The 14875-nt window shown below is 39.7% G+C and overlaps 2 protein-coding genes and 1 long non-coding RNA gene across 3 annotated transcripts; 2 read left to right on the plus strand and 1 right to left on the minus strand.

Moving 5' to 3' along the window:
* Positions 1-1120: 1120 nt before the first annotated feature.
* On the plus strand, positions 1121-10315 carry LOC110052388 (uncharacterized). The gene is made up of 2 exons (XM_020758511.2): positions 1121-1264; positions 7574-10315. The coding sequence occupies exon 2, from the start codon at positions 7578-7580 to the stop codon at positions 9021-9023; it is 1446 nt and encodes a 481-aa protein (XP_020614170.1). The 5' UTR covers positions 1121-1264; positions 7574-7577; the 3' UTR covers positions 9024-10315.
* A 450-nt stretch (positions 10316-10765) lies between these two features.
* On the minus strand, positions 10766-12921 carry LOC149117720 (uncharacterized). Its single transcript, XR_016206073.1, has 2 exons — positions 11552-12921; positions 10766-10996 (listed from the first exon to the last, which is right to left on the minus strand). It is a non-coding gene; the product is annotated as an uncharacterized LOC149117720 (long non-coding RNA).
* On the plus strand, positions 11235-14674 carry LOC110052389 (uncharacterized). Its single transcript, XM_089284955.1, has 2 exons — positions 11235-11531; positions 12915-14674. Exon 2 carries the CDS (start codon positions 12915-12917, stop codon positions 14244-14246), a length of 1332 nt encoding a protein of 443 aa, XP_089141081.1. The 5' UTR covers positions 11235-11531; the 3' UTR covers positions 14247-14674.
* Positions 14675-14875: the final 201 nt, after the last annotated feature.

Below are 14875 nucleotides of genomic sequence, written 5' to 3' on the forward strand. Positions count from 1 at the left end.
ATTTTTCCTCCATGCATTATTTTCTATTCTACTCTCGCCAGCCTGATGGCCAAAATACGTTAAATAATTGATCTTACCATTGGTAGGACTTCCTCCTTCTTTCCACAGCTTTTCCTTCTTGCTTGAAAGCAAAATATAACACCAAAATCGGATGCATAACTCCGTTTTCAACAACACGACACCAACAACCTTCGCCTGCTTTACCCTTACCTCTTTCCTAGTCTACCTCAGATCGAGGCGTTTTTGATGCATCATGGGAGAAGGAAGTGTCTGCGAGATTTGCCTGAGAAACGAAGCTTCAGGGGCAGACTAGTTTTAATAAGGACATCAAATTTCCAAGGGAAAACTACAGATAGTTCTGAGACTGGTTCTGAGACATAAACACTCTATTGTCTTTATTGCTAACCACCAATTTTACCGCCGCGCGTCAGTTCAAAAATCCTATTGAATTATTTTCAACATTTTTAGATGAAAGGAGTAAAAGCCAAATATACTCAAATACAACAAATTGCGTCTTTCCATTATTTTTTTCTATAGTGGCCCGCTTGTTTACAGAAAAAAGAATTTCAGGGACGAGTGCTATCCATGCGGGTATTTCCCTCGGACGGGCACTATGGGCAGATAGTGTCTCTCCGCCAATGAACACACGAGCGTCACTGTGGTGAACTATAACGCATGGTAGTTGACGAGGGCGCAGCCAAATTTCCGAGTTACCTTTTGCCTCTGAGTCAAAACGAGTTCCCGTGCAAAACCATTCCTATGAAAATGAGTTCCGCCTACAGGTTCATTTTTACGCAAATCAAACTTATTTTCATATGAAAGGTTTTGCACGCGCGCACGATCCCGAGGACTGGTTTTGACACAGACGGCACGAGGTAACTCGGAAATGGCCTATTGACTGCAATGAGCGAATAATTTAATGATCAAATAATCTCATTGTTTGAGTATAAATCTATTAATCGTTCACAAACTTTATCAAAATCCCAAAAATCCTCTTCTCACACACTTCAAAAACGCATAGAGGTGGCTGCCAGTTTGTTAACAAGTGCACACTACTGGGCTACTCAATATTTACAACAGAATAGATAGTGAGGTATGAATTTTTCATCCGCTTAAAAACCGCAATTAATTACGTCATGCCAAGCCCACGTGAAAGTGAAAGCACTTCCACGCTAGCTTGCAGATAAACCGAACAATCGAATTGCTTAGGCATTGCATTCCGTCCTATTTGGCAAAAGAACAGAATATCTGAAGAAACTGAACGGTGAGTAAACGACTTCTGAAATTTCATTCTATTCCAGTCCATGTGTTACGATGTATGTTTGCATACAAATAATACTGACCTTGTTCAAAGAAGACATTATATGCTTGCTAAAAAGCTCAAAACTTCAGAACTTTTTAGGGCCGTTAAATTCAACGTATCAAATTCAACGTATCAGCCTCAACCGCTAGTGTAATATGAGAAGGCGGCAACGCCTTAGAAGATTTTGTACATATTTGAAAGTAAATCTATTTGTTTTAATGTCGCATTGATTGCATTTCAATACTCTTTTAAACTGCCGATTTAATTGCATTTAATATATACATGTACATTAGTTGTTATGTACTGTAAAACTGCATTTTTTTGTATTTTAATATCTAGAAGTAATGTACTGTACACGACCCCAGAAGCTTTTCAAATTTCATACAAATCGTGTATAAATATAGGCGACCTACCTACCTACCTATGTGCATGTATGCTGAACGAACTTGGACTGTGGCAAATCTCTTCGGAAGGTCTAGTTTCGCCTGCAACCTTCAGATGTGGTTGTCACGAAACTCCGGAGTCTTATTAATAATATTGTCTTATACTTTCGTAACATGACAAAATGCATATGAGTTCTTTTCGTTTTAACTTCCGAGGGTTAAAAACGAATAGGCTATGGTCGTCGAATGGAACTGACAAGTGTGTAGGAAGATTAAATAGCGTCAGTAAATGACACTACAATTTTCTGCAACGTCAGCAAGTATGTATATAATCAGAAGATAAAAAACTGTGTTATGATGCACAAAGATCCTTTTTGAGAGTGTGAAAGAATACCGTGCAGGAGCGCACGTTCTTGATCAATCTACAGTGTAATGGTTTCGTTCTTCCGCCCGCCTAGCTGTACCCAGTCTAATATTGGAATGCGGCAGCGCCTATCAATAACCTTAGGGGAACTCATTCATTTAGCGCAGCTGTACACTATATAGATTTCCTTGAGTATTTCAACTAACGATAGTATAGTGATCGAAATTTTTGTATTTAAAATTGCTCCTTGTATCTACGACATGATGTTTCTTGTTTGGAAACAGTCTGTTATAATATAGAGTTTATGTTCGCGGACATAAATATGCTTTGGGCCCGACTCAGACTCATTTTAATCCGAGCCGCTAGGCGAGGGTTAAAATGAGCTTTGAGAAGCCAAAGAACATAAACTATCTTACCATTATTATCATTTCAGAGGGCATTGAGAAAATAATAACTGAAAAAATGACAACGAAACAGTCTGAATAATTGAATGGCTTTTATTTTCCGTCAACGAAAATACAAAATACATCAAGCGTAGCTTCTTGTTATTCGAGTTTTCAAAAATTGTGGAAGACACGAAAGGAAACTTCGATAAAGCTTATTTTAAAGTGTTGAAATTAACTGTACAATTGCTAAACTGACAGTTTGACATAATTGGCTGAACTGAGTCGGTTTGACTTGAAGTCGCAAAACTTTACATTCACTTCGCCACCGGCCATGGAGCTACTAAAGGCGGTATTTACTCGAACATTGTAATGGCTTCTCGATTTTGGCTGGCTGCTTAGATCGTATGATTGTTTTATTCTCACTTTTCATTGGTTTACAAAATGCGCCACAATGCCCGACAAAGTGATAATAATTGTTATTAACAGTCTAGCCTACATTAAGATTTCATGATCTCCGCATCAAACAGTTAAACTCCAGGCCATCAAGTGGCCAAGCTTTCTGAGATGTACTCACAATTTCCGTGATCATTCCTTCCAGCTTATCTGAAAAAGAGTCAAACATTCTGACTGAAAGTGGCAGAAATGCTAAATGAAATTAGAGTAAATTCATATTTGTCTCCATTTTATACGTAACCATGAGTATTAATTCTTTTATGTCCGTTTTTTTTTTTTCGTGAGTTAGACCACAGTTAGCCTGCGACTCGCAGGCAGCATGTCTGATTTCACTTTTACTGGGTGAAAAAGCTCTGTTTAAGGATCGACAACAATTCAACAACAATTTATTGGTATTCCCATATAAATGGTGTTACCTAAATACATAATCGTTAAATAAAAATTCAAAAACGAAACAAATTACAACAGCAACCAGAAAGAAAAATAAACATAGTTAGTTACAAGATTCTTCATTTTAAGTTCTAGGGTTACAAAGTTCTCTTATTTGTAGTGCTTCATAAGTAAAGTAACCTAGTTTTTTACAAATAAAAGTGTCAGCATTGTTAAATAGAAATATTGTTTTCTCTGTGTTATTAAAGGAATCAAATTTTGGATATTTCTTGATGATGTCATTTGTGACTTGTTGTCTAATATTATTGTATCGTTCACAATGATATTAGACCGTGATATTAGACCGTGATACCGCACTTATTTTCTGATGCAACAGTGCATATATATTTTAGTTGTAAATGACGTCATTGCTAACTTGTTAGAGTTTACTTTGGAATTTTGTAAAACGTGCACTACAACACAATGATCTTTGTTTAATTAAATGTTAAATGTTTAATGCTTATAGTAGTCGATGCATTTAGCTACAACTAGCTAGTTTTCAAGCATGCCACTTAAACTGAAAGAAACAATTGTTGGACTTCTTTTTGACCTACTGCTAAAACACAATTTACAGATCGAATAATGCTCAGTTTTCATTGACATTCCACTTCCTGCCATTTGGAGAAACGTGCAGTTGCAATGGAATATCAGAATTGCCTTATCATAGCACGTGCTAGTGAGATATTCACTGACCTACAGCTACGTTCTACATTAAAAAGGTACTTCAAAAAATTGTAATTCAAAACAAGTTGCACTAGCTGTCTCCAGGCAAAAACAGACAGAAACTGCGTGTCGTGCCTAAACCTCGAGTGGAATTATCGTAAACGAGCGTTCTAATAAGCTTTCTCCGTGCTGTCTCAAACAAGACATGAGTTTCCAATACATACGTACATGCAGTTGAGACCTATCGTATTCGCGTAGCTTTTTCTCACTCCTGAAAACTTTATCAAATTTTAAAGGGCCAATATATGACGGCGGTGATTTTACTTCACGATCCGTATCATGCGTATCAGTCAATCGAAGGTTTCATGTATTTGCAGGTCTGAAGTGTTTTTTCAGTTTCTGAAACGCAATATCATAGAACCAATATTAGCGCAGCTTGAAGGTGATCTTTACTTTTTGGTTTACTGCATATTCCAATGCCGTAGTTTTCCAGCGACGCTTTTCGTTTAGCATATTTAATATTCCTTTAATTTTTTTCCTCGATCTCAGAGACTGAATCATACTACCTATCTGACTGTGTTCTGCCGCACTTTGTAATAATCGTCACACTTTGTAACACTGATCGCACTTTGTAATAAAATTGTCGCACTTTGTAATAAAATTGTCGCACTTTGTAATACATGTCACACATTGTAATAAAAGGCTGTCGTATTTTGTGATAAGAGACTGTCGCACTTTGTAGTAACTGCTGTCGCACTTTGTAATAAAGTTCGCTGAGATCATGAGCTTCGGGGAAATAGAAAGTATATCGTAAGTATGTTTCTGTCTGCAATGCTTCAAACATAGGCGTATGGGCCTGGGGGGGGGGGGGGGGGGGCGGGGAAGGGGGTTTGCAGCCCCTCTCCCCCGGTTTCAGAAATTTTTGACATTTTTCGGGCAAAACGCTGATGGTTCGGGCAAAAGTACTCGGGAGAAATCATTCTGAAAGGTTGCCAAGGCCAGGCTTGTAGGCTACTTTCTGTGACGTTTGCCTTGATAAAAGGATCCAGGTATTCTGTTTTGGAAAAGCCATATATCGTTTAAATCTGTATCGTGGAAAATTATTTCCATCACAAAAACAATAACAAAAGAATCAAAGCAAACCATAGTTAATAGAGGGAAATGGTTATGAAATCCGACAAATTTCTTTGTTTTAGGTTTTTGTTCCCTTTTTTGGCCTTGACCGTGCATAAAACACAGTAGTTGTTTACTTCGTACTGAGGAACCAACCAATATAGAGAAACGTTTTGGTTACGTAATTCATGTATAGTGTATGAACGAAAAACAAATGATTGTACACGGTCTTGAACCTCCCAACATAAATCTTGGCATCTTTGTTTGCTCCTTTGATATTTGCCGGGCTTCATAACCAGTTTCCCTCTAAAAACTTTGAGCAAACGATCGAAGACCAAGACTTTTGTTTTTGTGGTGGCTCTGAAAAGAGCCATTTTGAATGGCTCCACAAAGGGCCATTTAAAAATTTTCTTGAACTTTTCGTACGAATTAACAACCAATTCGGTGTCCGGTCGTTTCGAAACAAAAAGTCGTTTCGATATAAAACTTTAAGATACCCGGCAGCTTGAAATTATTATAGAATTTCCCCGTTTAGAATTGCCAAACGATACTAAATGTTTTTGTTTTGTAGTGGACGATGGCTCGTCTGACTTCCTTCAAATCGGGCTCGTTTCAGAGAAGAATCTTCAGGGTATTCAGCCAGCGGAAAAAGCTCCGAGACCTCCAGACGAACATGATTTTTCTCCGACAGCAAGCCATTAACTGTTTCTTTTATAAGTTTCTGATTTTCTAGGCTGTCTATCGAGGTCATAGACTGATGCGAGGTTTCAAAATAACTATTTCTGGAATGATAACAGTTTCATTAGACGTGAGAATTGTGAACGTTTTTGTTTTTACTGCGATTTGAGTGCGTTTGAACAACACTCACGCTTTCGGGCATTGTGTAATTTTCTTCGGGCAATAAGGTCACCGCCCCCGCAAGTCCGAAGGTGTCCGTACGCCTATGGCTGCAAGCAATTAAAAGGTCAAATTTCTTTTATTTCAGTGAATCGATACTGGATAACAGTTCCATATCTCGGAATAGTCTTATCTGCTTTTTTCTTTCTTTTTATGGTTACACTGAATCAATTTACGTGGTAACGAAAATTAATTATTACAGTCAAGCAAGAGAAAATGAGACACTTCCTCCCTTTGACAGCTACAAATCAATGTCACTCATAAGATACGAAATTGAAAATGAGAGTTGCCACTTCCACGATACTTTGTTCTCTAGAAAACCCTTTTTTATAAGGAATCTGAGGTTGAAATTTCCCCCAAAATTTAAAAGGATGCATTGCCTGAAATGAGTAGTCCAGCACCTCTTCCAGACCTGTATTTTCATTGGTTCTGGTAACCTGTAGCTTCTATTGTTTCTTCTTTTGGATTATTTATGTATTGTTTCGTGAGCCAATAACAACACGGTGCTTGGACAACTACAGGCCTGGCGGCCCCCTGAAATAAGAAAATTCTTAGGCAAATTCTACATGTTCTTATCAGAAAATGAGTGTAGCCTGCGAATACAATCGCCATCCATCGATCGTTAAACAGAACTTCGTTCAAGCCATTCTCCCCTTGTAAACTTAAGCGGGATGTATTACCTATCTTCGAGTGCTCACATCGTTAAGGATTACCCACAAACTTTCTAAATTTAAAGAATTATTCAAGCGGACTTCATAAGAAAGTGCGACGGTAATTATTACAAAGTTCGGCAGTCTCTTATTACAAAATGCGACAGCTTTTTTATTACAAAGTGCGACTAGTGTTATTACAAAGTGAAACAGCTATTAAAAATTGCGGCAATTTTATTACAAAGTGCGAGAGGTCTTACAAAGTGTGTCGATTACTACAAAGTGCGACAGAACAACGTCCACATTAGGAAACGATAGTACTAACATGATCGGACTGACAACATCTCAGTCCGTAATGATTATTATTAGCTGGAAGGACATAACATTTAAGGACTTACATTATTTTACTTTTTTAGTGTTAACAAGAAAGCTTTGGATGTTACAATGTTAATCTTTCTAGATTTTAACCCCATTCACGGCTCTTGAAAAGGGGGCAAGCTTCTACTAAAATCGCATGCGACGTCTAGCCGTATGTAACCGCAACAGAAAATGAAATGCGTTTTCTTTGAAAAGCAAATGTAGCTTTTTTCAACTTTTTTGATTTCCATCTCTCACATTTCTTAGCTGTAGTATTCATAGCTCCTATGAAATGAAATGAATGAAATGGTTAAAAGAACTTCAAAATGATTTCGATTTTTCTTCAGCCGAAAACAGAAACAGTTGACATCCAAATACCCTAAATTTTTCGAAAAAAAGAAATAAACTGAAAGGGTGGCATCTACCCGCCTCCTCTGCCCCTCTTTATGGACCAGAGCAAGCTGAGAGCTTCGAACACTCGAACAACTTCTGGATTTGGTAACCATAGGTTCTCGGTGACCGGACGTTACGTACGACTCCTTCTTAATTTGTTTTATGTTGACTTTTTTTCACAGAGAAATGTGGCCAGTACTTGTCCTGTTGTTCTTCCCACAGCAGGCATGGACCCAGAGCTGTAATTCATACTTTGGTCCTTCGGGAACTACGGCTTGCGTCCAGATATCTTCTTACAATAACCAATATCAGTGGGCAACCTGCCTTACCGATAGCTACATTTTACAGAAGAGCTTTCAAAGACACACCTGTATCAGTCCGTTTGCCATTTATTGCTGGTACCAGTGCATGTTGGAAGTACATGACAAGGAATCCGGTCCGGTGACCAGCGACTGCTCTTGTTCGCCAAGCTCATTACCAAACCCAACGCTGTCACCCACCACATCTCTGCCTTCCTTTTGCTACAGTCCTTCTGGAACCAGTTGCCAGTGGTATGGCAGCTGTCTGGAAAGGAAGTACCCTTGCAGAGGTACAGCCAATGCTGACCCACTGAGGTATGCCGAAGAGATTTGCTGGTTGTATAACAAGCGTAAAAGCATTTTCAGTTCCGACGGCAGGAAGTGGGTAGATGGTGTTCGTAAATGCCTCCAGGTCGAATTAGTCCCGTTGCTGCGTCCATGGAACAAACCAACGTGCCAAGAGATTGGAAAAACAGCGTTTGAATCTCAAGTGTCTTGCTACATGAAACCAGACGAAGGCGTACCATCCATTTGTGACCTAGACTGCAAAGAATACTTCAAGATCTTCTGGGTCATAAAAGGGTATGTCTTCAACGTGGAAACAAATGGGGAATCTCTCAGTGGACTGTGGAACATTGACGACAAATGTGGTTCAAACAGTTCTCGCAATTGCTTTGAAGAAGGAGAGCAAGCACTGATCAAAATCACCAAACTAACCTTCCAGAAGTTCAATCGACGAGGTAAACGTTCATCTGATTCCACCCCAGACGAGACCGCTCGACGCAAGTTTGCAGACGGAGTCGCTTCAGCCATTGCAAGAGAATTAAAGTGGGACACCTTCTCTATGGACTGGTTTGCCTACCCAAGCGATGCTAAAAATACGAGCGATCCGACCAGTTTAGAGATGGTGATGGTATTGGCAGATAAAAACGCGCTTGGCATCGTCATCTCCTTTAGCCCATCTGTTAACCTCACCCAATCTCTCCAACAGCTTTCCTCAGCCATAGAGGGAGGAACCCTTCCCTTGCAAGTCGATGAATACAATGTCTGGGTGAAATCCTTGGCTTCATGCACTGATAAGTCGTGTAATGACACCCAGACACTGGCCAATTCAGACAAACCACCAGTTTGGCCCGTCCCTACCACGTCCAAAGTTTCTGATGATGGTGGACCCGTGACTGGTGAGATCCTCATTACCAGGAGCCCATGGGCTCCTGTCATTACACGGAAGCCTGGTAAACGTAATGGTGGTGTAAGCATCTCCCCTTGGAACGTCGGGATGTATGGGATCACTGCCTTTGTGATGATGTTGACGAATAAACTTTTCTTTTAAATTAAACGTTGTCAAGTTGCAAGCCTGGATAGCATAACCATAAAATGCTGATTTTACATTAGTCAACCAAGTGAATGTAGCTACAGTCAGGTAGATATCGTTTCTGCTATTTTATCTTGGCCTTCAAAGTCCAATTCCCGTGGCCGACTATTCATCGGTGTACTCGTATGATTTCACGAGCTCGGTGCGAATATTAGTGGTAAAATGCCCCGATATATATTTGTGTAATCACATGTCAGGCTATTTTTCTCCTAGTTCTAAATAACCCAAAGCCTAGATTTTTGAAACGTTCGAAAAAGCTTTGATCCCAACCATTTTAAGCGCGACTCCGGAAACGAGATATTAGAGCAGATCGAAAATAAGAGGTCTGCACTGATGTCAAGTCATCTCACTAGCAGATCGATCTTAATCGACATACCGTCGCTTGCATCTAAGCGTGGACACCCGACGCCAAAACATGCTCTAATTGGGTGTCAAACGTGGCATGATTGCTAATCAAACATTTGAAGTTTAGCAGACCGTAACGCGAACTTTCGCGCTCTGAAAGACTCTGAAGTCTTGCTCCAGGCAATATTTCATGGTTATACTAGAAGTAAAACCACTCTCGCGAAAGGCGCATGCATATTGACACAGGTCAGGGTTAATTTCCCTGAAGAAGTCTTTAATGTCCAATCCTTCACCATTTCGTGCGCTGAACTTTGAGCGCGAAAGTTCGCGTTACGGTCTGCTAAACTTCAAATGTTTGATGACCAATCATGCCACGTTTGACACCCAATTAGAGCATGTTTTGGCGTCGGGTGTCCACGCTTAGATGCAAGCGACAGTATGTCGATTAAGATCGATCTGCTAGTGAGATGACTTGACATCAGTGCAGACCTCTTATTTTCGATCCACTCTAATATCTCGTTTCCGGAGTCGCGCTTAAAATGGTTGGGATCAAAGCTTTTTCAAACTTTTTCGAACTTTGAAACGAGGAATGGTGAAAACTCCCATGATGATAACAGTGAACCTTGTTTTGACTTTAAAGGACTTGATTTGGTTGAGCGAAAAACTTAAAATTCTTTCAATGTATTTTTTAGTTCATAAAAATTTTAAAACAGTTAATCATGTGGACTTAGGTGACTAAAGATTGAAACTACCAAGTAGAGTAACGCTATAAATGTTTCCGTAAAGTTTTCTTATTTTGAATTGTGTTACGATAAATACGACTTCAAGTAAGAAGGCTGCGTTTAATTTTACGTTAACTCCAGGCATTATAGAAGGTAACAAAAATAAATCATTCAGTAATTGCACTTCTTTGTCCTGTTTCTGTTCTTTTCTGAAATACTTTACTTAGACAACAGTAATTTGTTAGCTCGGCAAACTAACCGTGGAACGGATACACACAGAGAGTGGCTTGATAAAACACCAATAATTATATTATTGGAGGATGTTTAGCATGATGGCTAGAATAATCAAGGCCGAGGTTTGTGTTATCTGTCGAAGCCAAAGTCTGAGGAGGATAACACAAACCAAGGCCTTGATAACACTGAATTCAATAATACTGTTTTATTATACATACTCCTGAGGGTGTTAACAGAAGAGAACGCGCACAATAACCTGTCACTGTACAGCACATGCACTTGTAAATAACGTTATGTTTAAGCTTGCAACTTGCATCAAGTAGAGTTTTCCTGACCACGCTTTAGTCTAAAACACTCACTGAAATACTCTTTAAAGCCGACAATGTCGATAAGACAGAGTTCTTGAAAAGCCCTTACGGGCACCAATGTTTAATTGCACATAGCTCATGCATGCAAGCTAAAATTATGTGAAAACGTCCGTTACCAAGGTCTAGCGTCACGGCAGCAAGTTGAAAAGCACGATGTGTTCCATACATATTTCATTGCCGTGGCTTGCTTATTGCACATTTATCCTCTTCTTGCTTTTCCTGAGCCGGAATGCTTTTAGTAATTGCCAAACACCCTTCCACCCTGAAAAATATGATGGCCAGCGCCTAAGATAGGATAATTAACTGTCGATTGTGACGAATCTGGACGACATAAAGCAGACATCGTGGATTTTACTTTTTTCGGGTAAAACTAGCGTAATTCCTTCCAGAATGATTTCGAAACAACGAAAAAAAAATTGCTTTATCTGCAAAACTAGATTAAGACAGGAACAATGATATATAAAGCTCAAAGAGTGCACTGTTTAACTTCGTCATGCAGGCTTTGGTTTTATGATTATTATCGGCGCTGTATTTATTCAAATCTCATCTAAGCTTTCCTGTTTCTCCAGATCGCAAGATATCTGATTGTAGATGCGGCAGTAAAACTACTCATTGCGCAGACTGAGGTAAACAATGGGCCAATATAGGTGAATTGAACGAAACAGGAAACAAAGATGAATTATAATTTATAAGAGTTGCATAAAAGTCGTCAACGTTTTTTTTGTTAGAAGTTCCGCTCAGCTTTCGAGCTCGTAGGTTATTCTATTGCTCTTCTGATAAATTTTCTAACCACCAAGGTAAGTACAACAAATATTACCTCTTCGTAATATCACTCATGTACTATAGCCGCGCTGTCTCGTACGTGGTTTACAGCAGGTTGGGCAAACATGGCCAAGGTACTAGGGATATGATATAACTGGCTCATCAAGCATCGTCTTGAATGGCTGTGGAGACTTCAAGGACATAATTTTATAAAATCTGGATGAATTGAGCGAAACACTTCGCACATATGAGACAGTAAAAGCGAGGCTGCGGTCAACTGACGAGAGACAAATCAAATTTACATGCACAGTAAGAACAGCACGTCACATAATTGAGTCTATATAAAAGCTGAACTCAGATTGTAGGTGTTTTAGCAGCACGAAACTTCCCTTATGCCAGTGAGCTCATGATTGAAAATGAATTCAGTACAATTTTAATATTTCAGTCATTGATGTTTACAAGTTAGAAAAGGTTAACTGGGCATGTTTATTTATATGCCTTACCTTATTGCCGCCAGCAACATGACAGTGCAAAAGTATTATATGTCAATTTGCATTTCCGTAAAAAAAGTGAAAGTAATTTTACCAACGACTCATCACGTGTTATTAGGAATTCAAATCGGCAAATAGTAAAAGTTATTGAAGAAAAACACGAATAAAGTCAACAAACTAAGTGTTCACAAATCGGTCTTCAGTATAATCTGAGACTGAAAGCCGATTCGAACTGTAATTGAAGTCCTTTCACTTGAATTATGGAATCTTGGATAGCGTGACACAATAGCTATGTAAAAAGACTGAGGCGTTCTTCCAGAGAAAGCATTGCCGAGGTCATGCAACCGGCCTTACACGTCTTAATATTTTATATTCAAGATTGCAAGTATATCAACGGATTATTTTTCCGCGATTTTGTTTTGGCATGGTTACTTTGTTTTGAGAAACGGCAGAGGGAAGAGGTGTTATGGAAATATTGAATAACTAGGCATCTTTCTTTCGGTTGAAAGTGTCAAGCCTACGCCACAAGGCCAGCCGAATGTTGTTGGAAGTGTACGTTCACTGGAATTTTGAGTATTTATGTCTTGCGGAGTACATCTGCAAGGCTTTGCTTTTGAAGTATTTGTTTTTCCGTGTTTTTCCATTATTCACGAGATCTTTTTCTGTAGATTTTCTTTCTGATGTCTTTGAGTTTTATAAAATCGTTTTAAACTTTACCACGGACTTAAGTGTCGTGTGTGCATACGACTGAAGAAACAGAAAATGTACAAAATCGCTTCTCTCATATCATTTCTCATTAAGCAACTATCTTTCTTTCTGTAGGCTGTTTGAGTCTTTGTTGCCTCAACTCAAATAGCTGCATACATATGTACTACCTCGTGTTCTTATGTACTATTTTATTTTTAATTGTAATCTCCCACGTTGCAGATGAGGTCCAAATTTGTTCTGTTTTTTGCCCTTGTACACGGCGTTTGGTCCCAGCAATGCAACCCATTCAGAGGCCCTTCAGGAACCACTTCTTGCGTCCAGTTGCAGGCCTACAACAACCAGTATCAGTGGGTTATTTGCCTCACTAATAGTTCCATTCACGAACAAAGTGGCGACAGACACCATTGTGGAAACCCCTCAAGCGAATATTGTTGGTACCAGTGCATGCTCTTGGTGTACAGCATAGGAAGTGGCTCAGTGTCCAGGGACTGCTCCTGCACACCTGGAAGTACAGCTGCTAGACATCTGCCGCAATCATGTTACAGTTCACCTCGTGATCCTTGTGACTGGTATCGTGATTGTTTGGTAAGGCTGTATCACTGTGAAGCAGCAACTAACGCTTATGCAATTGATTATGCTGAGAGGTTTTGCAGGGTGTACGACGAGCAAAAAGCGTTACTCAGTCCTGCTGCGCAGAAATGGGTATACGACGTTCGAAAGTGTCTTCAAGCCCCTCTAGAACCATTAGTGCTTCCCTGGGCCAGCCCCACGTGTCACGAAATACGACAGAAAGCGCTGGCTTCTCAAACTACATGCTACTTGACTCCTGTCAAAGATGCCATGCTCACTGTTTTCTCGATTTGCAGCCTTGATTGCTCGGACTATTTCAAGATCTTCTGGAGCATCAAACGATCCTTCCGTAAGCTGGACACAGCTTGGGAATCCCTTAAAGGCCTGTGGAACACAGAAAAAACATGCGGTGTGGACAGTCAGATTAGCAGCTGCAGCTTCAAAGAAGGCACAAAAGAGCTAATCAAAATCACAAGACTTGTAGTTCAAAAATTCAACCAAGGAGGAAGGCGTTTAACTGATTCTCTTCCTGAGGCTGATCTCCAAAGTCGGTTTGTAGATGGAATCGGCCAAGCCATTGCAAATACCTTGAAGTGGAAAACAGATGTGATGGAATGGCTTGCCTACAGCGGAAATATGAATGATGCTTCTGATAACCTTGATGTTTTGTTAGTCTTGGCAGACATGAAAGCTCTGGGTATTGTAACTACGTCTATAACGTCCGTTAACTTAGACCAGACCATCCAAGAGTTTGCCTCAGAAGTAGAAAACGGATCACTTCCTTTGCAGGTGGATGGTTACAATGTTTGGGTCAAGTCTTTGGCTTTGTGCTCTGATAAATCATGTCACCAGGCCCAGACACTGGCAATTTCAGACAAGCCTCCAAAATGGAATAGTGTTACGATAATCTCTCACGGTGGCCATGTTGGACTGGTTGGTGCCATTGCTGTCTTGATCATGTGCGAAGCCAGTATTTTCTGATGCACTGAGAAGTACATACATTAGATAGTTATAGCATGGTCTATACGATTCTGACTTATCACTGCAATACTTTTAAAATCCGTAGCGTATTTTTTGTAGCTATTGCATTGGACGTTTCCAAGGAAACAACCTCGTTGAAGTGAGAGGTTACAGAAATGCTAAAACCTACCCTCATGTAGTTAAAAAAAGGATAGTGTTAGTAAAGTGCAACTAACCGTGATAAACGCACAGGTAAACAAAATAAATAAATTAATAAATTACAGGCGGCCCAGACGTTAAATACGATTAATACGTGACGTTATGCTGTTGGCGATTGCGTTACAATTTTAGCCGTTTATAACTGAGACAATGTAAGACAATGCGTCGAAAATTGCTCTCAATTTAATGCTACGTGTAGAAAATAATTTAAATAAAAATGGATTACCTTATGTTGCTATTGCAGAAAGTATAACTCCCAAACTCTGGCCTCAGAGTACAGGAAGTGCAGCACACGCGCGGGTGGCTTTCCCTGGTCTCTATTCCATTATTACTGTAATTGCGTGCTGGAAACCCTTATAGCTATTACATGGCACGTAGACCTCAAACCGTCAACTAATTGGACGAAATTACGCACCAAGTCAGTCTGTAAT

Source organism: Orbicella faveolata, unplaced genomic scaffold, assembly GCF_042242905.1.
Source record: "Orbicella faveolata isolate gen_17 unplaced genomic scaffold, um_ofav_v1 contig_1, whole genome shotgun sequence".
NCBI classification, from domain to species: Eukaryota; Metazoa; Cnidaria; class Anthozoa; order Scleractinia; family Merulinidae; genus Orbicella; species Orbicella faveolata.

What these genes read in the sequence shown, in the direction of transcription:
- LOC110052388 (XM_020758511.2), top strand. Translation starts at nt 7,578, where the DNA reads ATGTGGCCAGTACTTGTCCTGTTGTTCTTCCCACAGCAGGCATGGACC.
- LOC110052389 (XM_089284955.1), top strand. Translation starts at nt 12,915, where the DNA reads ATGAGGTCCAAATTTGTTCTGTTTTTTGCCCTTGTACACGGCGTTTGG.